A 5,944-nucleotide genomic window follows, 5' to 3' on the forward strand; every position below is an offset into this window, starting at 1 on the left:
TTTTATACTGTGATTCTGTCTACACCTACATTCTGTGTCAACAAAAAGAACGAGGTGTTCTTGTGGCACCTTAGGGACTAACAAATTTATTTGGGCATAAGCTTTCGTGGGCTACAGCCCACTTCCACGGATGCATGCAGTGGAAAATATAGTAGGAAGATATATATACACAGAGAATATGAAAAAATGGTTGTTGCCATACCAACTCTAACGAGACTAATCAATTAAGGTGGGCTATTATCAGCAGGAGAAAAAAAACTTTTGTAGTGATAATCACTGTCTTTTGTAGTGATAATAACTAAAGTTTTTTTTTCTCCTGCTGATAATAGCCCACCTTAATTGATTAGTCTCGTTAGAGTTGGTATGGCAACACCCATTTTTTCATGTTCTCTGTGTATATATATATCTTCCTACTGTATTTTCCACTGCATGCATCTGATGAGTGGGTTTTAGCCCACAAAAGCTTATGCCCAAATACATTTGTTAGTCTCTAAGGTGCCACAAGGACTCCTCGTTCTTTTTTCAGACAAGTTAGCATCTTATATTTGTATATGAAATGTCCAACTGAGAACAGTTGGCAGATCTGGGGAGTGATGGGGTGCAGGCCTTGGGAATCATAGGGTGCTGCAGGTCAGGATCGAAGGGCACTGGCAGAGCTGTGTGAGGGGGGCTGCAGGACAGATATTAAAGGTGTTGTCAGAGCAGTGTGGAAGCCCAGAACTGGAGCAGCAAGCCCTGTGGGTCAGGATTGCTATGACTTAGCAGGGCTGTGTGGGAGCTCTGGACTTGCAGTAGCAGAGAGTTTTCACTGGCAGAGCTGCCAGGGTCAATGGGCTGGCAGGGGGCACAGCAGGTCTGGACTGGTGTCTCTTGGCAGAGATGTGTGTGGGAAGTTTATACAGAATCTTCTCTCCCTGCACCTGGGCAGCACTGTCAGTCCCTCACTCCAGCAAGCGGAGAATTCACTTACCAGTTAGAGAAAATGAGATGCATTTCTGTGGCCCATTTAGTGACATGTCTCAGAGCATCCCAGTATCCTTAACCCTCCAAGGACTTTGGGTGCCAGCAACCATAGAAGCTTCAATGTGTTAGACAAAGTCATTGTTTTTTCCAGGCTCCAAGCCCGAGACCATACAGATGCCAGCTGCCTCCTGCCTGACGCCTCTGGCAAGGGCATTATTCCGAGTTGCTCCTGGGCCAGAGCAGGAGGCGCTTAGCCAATCACCCCTACCCAGGCCTAGGCAGCACAGGAGAACAACCCCGTGTGCTCTAGAGGGGAGGGAGCTGCTGTGCTCAGCAAACACTTAATGAAGCCTGAGGGAACAGTACTGATCCCTGTGGAGAGTCCTGGCCTGGGGACGGGCCCAGCCGTCACCGGGCCAACTCAGGAATGCAAGAAGAGACTCTCCTGACCCGTTCTACCATGTGCAGCAGCCCCACAACTTTCCTTAGGGACCAAGGACCTGATCCAGAGGTCGCTGGAGCCAACAGTTGACTTCAGCGGGCTTTGGATCAAGCCTGTAGCACACACAAAATGCCCTGCACAATTCCCCTCATCTTGCCAACAGCATGGAGCAGAGCATGCTAAGGTGCTAAGCAGCTGCTGATCCCATGGAAGTCAGTGGGAACTACAGGCCCTCGGCCCCTTTGCAAACAAGGCAGCATTTATTTAGAAGTCTGCCACGAGGCACACAGGTTTGCAAATGTTGGCTAGCTTTGCAGCACTTGTACAACCCTAAGTGATCCCTGTCTCTCTCAGGTGCTTACACCTTTGGATGCTCCCAAAGGAGCTGCATTGCCTGTGTTCCTAAGGCTGCTTTAGGTCTTAGTGGTTTCCTTACTCTTAGCATTTATAAGTCAATTTCCTTCTTCAAAGGAATTAATAAGTATTAGTTGACACCTCCCCTCTGAGGCAGGTGCATATGTAAATGGCCCAGAGCAGTGGAGTTATGTGCCTGAGAACCCAGAGGAAACTGGAATTGAGTCAATCCTGTGCTCAGGGCCTCTCTTCTCATCAACTCTTGTAGGTGGGACACTGCTGGAGGTCTGGCCAGCACAGAGAGCACTCAGTGTCACCCTCTCTCCTTACCTGTGATTAAATTGTCCACGAGTGTGGTGGGCACACAAAAAATCCCAACCAGCAGGTCGCTGATGGCTAGGTTGAGGATAAAGAGGTTGGTGACTGTTCTCATCCGGCTGTTCTTCAGCACAATGAAGCAAACCAGACTGTTCCCAACCATGCACAAGGCGAAGATAAACAAGTAGGAGATTATATAGATAGCGGCAACAGGTGGGGAGTGCTGGTAGTAGGGCAAATATGTCAAGTTCCTTTTATGGCTCATTAAAGAAGAGATCGTCTTGTTGATTCTGCCTTCTGACTCCATCCCAGGGCCATCCATGGGCTGGCAGGGATTTTGCTCAGCTGTGAAAGACCATAGGAGAATTATGGGAATTTCAGTGTTTTGACAACAGAGAAGTTTCAAGTTGTGACAAGACTCTCAGAAACAATAGGTATCAGAGTGGTGCAGATATAGAGACTGAGATGGGCGTGTGCAGAGCTAGATAGATGTCCCCGGGGATAGATGCAGAAATGAGTATAGGTGGAATGGTGAAAGATAGAGAAATGAGAGAAGGAATATTTGTACAAGACAATTTCCCCAGATATGTACAAACCAGCTTGGAATGTGTCAAGTGAAGTAAACAACTTATTAACTCATAGGCAGAACATTAATGGGAGAGGCAAGGCTGAAGGGAAAGTCCACCCAGCAGAAAAGTCATCTGCATAATTGGCATTCCATTATTGCATTTGTGTAATTAGTTTATGTACATAATGAGGGGGGAGCACAATGACACCGCGGGAGCGGGCGGCGCAGCTCTGCTGTGTAATTATTATGCCTTTTAATGAGCAGGTGCCACAATAAGACAGATCCTTGGCTGGTGTGAATTGCCAGAGCTCCAGTAAGCCAATGCAGCTCTGACTGTCTACACCAACTCAGGATCTGCCCTTCTGTTTTCAGACTAATTCCATCCCTTGTGTTTTGAGTGGTTCTCTTCCCTAAAGGAGATTTGCATGCAAATTGGCTCTCAGTGCCTGAGTTATCCACCAATGCGCCTTGCTCAACAAGGGAGAGAGTTAGACTCTCAACAGCCCAATATCTTCTGCCCAGCAACCAGCAATGAGGCCCCCCGAGGGGATGGAGCAGCAGGGTCAGTTGACCTCTGAAGGAGCAAAGGGCTTTGGTTTTGGGGTAGCTAATAAGGGCATGCCTCCACTGCAATAGAAGACACGCAGCAGAGCTGAGGCTGGCCTGGGTCAGCTGACCTGGGCTCGGGTTGCAGAGCTATAAAATTGCCATATGGACATTGCGCTAGGCACTGACAACCCCTGACCCAAAGAGCTTGCAATCTAGATAGATAGATCTGTATGGGGATGGAGGGAGGCTAGATAGATACCGGAACAAATTATTAAACAATCCATTTGTTCAAACATAGAGGAGAACAGGGTTATAAGAAATAGCCAACAGGGATTTGTCAAGAGTAAATCATGTCAAACCAACCTACTTTCCCCCTTTCACAGGGTAGCCAACCTAGTGGGTAAGGGGGAAGGGGTAGCTGTGTATCTTGATTTTGACCCAGTTCCACATGACATTCTCATAAGCAAATCAGGGAAATATGATCTAGATTTAGTTTCTATAAGGTGGGTTCACACCTGGTTGAAAGGAGTAGATGGCTGTCACACTAGGTGGGAGGACTTCTCAAGTGATGTCCCACAGGAGTCTGTCCGGGGTCCGGTGCTATTCAATATTTTCATTAATTACTTAGATGACAGAGTGGAGAGTAGGCTTATAAAATTTGCAGATGACTCCAAGGTGGGAGGGATTGCAAGCACATTGGAGGAGGATTCGAATTCAACAAGATTTTGATAAATTGAAGAATGGGTCTAAAATCAATAAGATGAAATTCAATAATGACAAGTGCAAAGTACTGCACTTAGGAAGGAAAAATCAAATGCGCAGCTACAAAAAGAGGAATAAGGAGCTAGGCAGCAGTACTGCAGAAAACATTTGGGGAGTTAGAGTGCCTCTCGTGCAGAAGGAGTCAATTTGGGGGCTGTATTAACAAGAATGGTGTCCCATTGTTCCTGTGTGTAAGACACGGGAGGTAATTATCCCAGTGTACTTGGCACTGGTGAGGCCATGCTGGAGGACTCTGTCCAGTTCTGGGTACCCCACTTTAGGAAAGATGTGAACAAATTGGACAGAGTCCAGAGGATAGTAACAAAAATGATAAAAGGTTTAGCAAACCTGATCTATGAGGAAAGGTTGAAAGAATTGGGAATGTTGAGTCTAAAGAAGAGAAGCTGGGGTGGGGGGAGGGGGCTGATAACAGTCCCCAAATATATCAGAGGTTGTTATAAAGAGGATGGTGATCAATTGTTCTCCATGTGCACTGAGGGTAGGGCAAGAAGTGATGGGTTTAATCTGCAGCAAGGCAGACTGAGGTTAGATAATAGGAAAAACTTTCTAACTCTCAGGGGAGTTAAGCTTTGGAAAAGGCTCCCAAGGAGGGTGGGGTGTGGAATCCCCATCTTTGAAGGCTTGTAAGAACAGCCTGGACAAACAGCTGTCAGAGATGGGCTAGATCCATCTGGTCCTGCCAAGGGCAAGGGGCTGGACTCGATGAACTCACGAGGTCTCTTCCAGCCCAGTATCTCTGTGGTGGATGGATGGATAGACACCTGCATGCGTTTGGATGAGATTTTCTACAAAGTTTACATCCAGCGAAAATACAAACTGGATTCCTGCCCCCTTACAGGAGGTGGGCTACATGGGACATAATAGGCCCTTTTCATCTCTGTCTCTTATTCGCCAGCTGACTTGTCCCTGAGCAAAGCTCTGTGTTACAGTGGGAACTCTATGAGCATGCTATTGAGGGGCACTAGAGGGCAGTTCTGGGCTGAGAGAAAGCCCGGAAAGCTTTGGCTGGACAAAGGGCGTGTTCTGGGCTGTTGGGTGCTGTCAGTGCTGAGTGTCGGTTTTAAGCTGTCAGGCTCACTCCAGGGAGATTTCCAGACGCTTGCTGTAAGCCCTGTCCAAACTCCCTCCCCCAACCACCCCTAAAAGCTGAGGGCGGGGTCACACTTTCAGGCACACCCCCGAGCAAGGGGGGATGCACAAGGAGCCTGGTCCTCAGAGAGGTTGTTCTGTGGCACAGTGACTCCCATCATTCCCCACCTGTACCTGCCGGGGTGCCATCAGCGAGAGCCCTTTCCAGGTGCGGCATAGTCCCCGTGCAGCCAGACAGCTCCCATGGGCCCCACGGGGAACCAGGGCTTCGCCCTCTTGCCCACTCGCTATCCAGTTACTGCCAGGGAAGCATCCCTGCATGCCAGAGCCCCAATCCATGTGACCCTAATGCAGGCCAGGCACAGAGGGTGTGATAGTTCTTACCCCCCACCCCTGACACACACACACCCTTGTGCAGAAGGCCCCGGCATGATCAAGCCATTGATCTTTAACTTTTTTGGCCATCCTGGTGCTGCCCACGTGCTAAGAATTGTCTGCCCAGCACCTCATCCAAATGGCTGAATTCCTGGCACGGACCATCCCAGTCTGATCCCCACTGTCTGGTGGTGTGTAATTCTCCCCCACTCTCTGGAGCTACAGTGCTTTCCCCTGGGGAATGCCACACACCCCACTCTGCAGGGCAAAGCCAACCAGGCAGGAGCCTCTTCCCCTTCATGTGACTGTCTCCTCCTTATGCCTTGTTCCAGGGCACTCAGGAGTTCATCTAGGCTGTTCAAGCTGCACCTCTTGTTGAAGTATCTCCCGCATGCACACATTTCCCTCCCGTTGGGAACAGAACCGCTACCATCGGCACCAAAGAATAAGGTTACAGGTGGCCTGGAGATCAAGACATGCAGACAGTTATCTGTTCTCACTCA

At 48.8% G+C, this 5,944-nt stretch overlaps 1 protein-coding gene across 1 annotated transcript in view; it reads right to left on the reverse strand.

Annotated features, from left to right (window-relative positions):
• LOC117871608 (neuropeptide FF receptor 1-like) overlaps nt 1-2,399 on the reverse strand; it is a 10,801-nt gene extending 8,402 nt beyond the window's left edge. Inside the window, 1 exon segment of the mRNA XM_034759415.1 lies at nt 2,090-2,399. Within this exon segment, the coding sequence (XP_034615306.1) occupies nt 2,090-2,399 (310 nt within the window).
• Nucleotides 2,400-5,944: the final 3,545 nt, after the last annotated feature.

The sequence above is a fragment of the Trachemys scripta genome, chromosome 2 (genome assembly GCF_013100865.1).
Source record: "Trachemys scripta elegans isolate TJP31775 chromosome 2, CAS_Tse_1.0, whole genome shotgun sequence".
Taxonomy (NCBI): Eukaryota; Metazoa; Chordata; order Testudines; family Emydidae; genus Trachemys; species Trachemys scripta.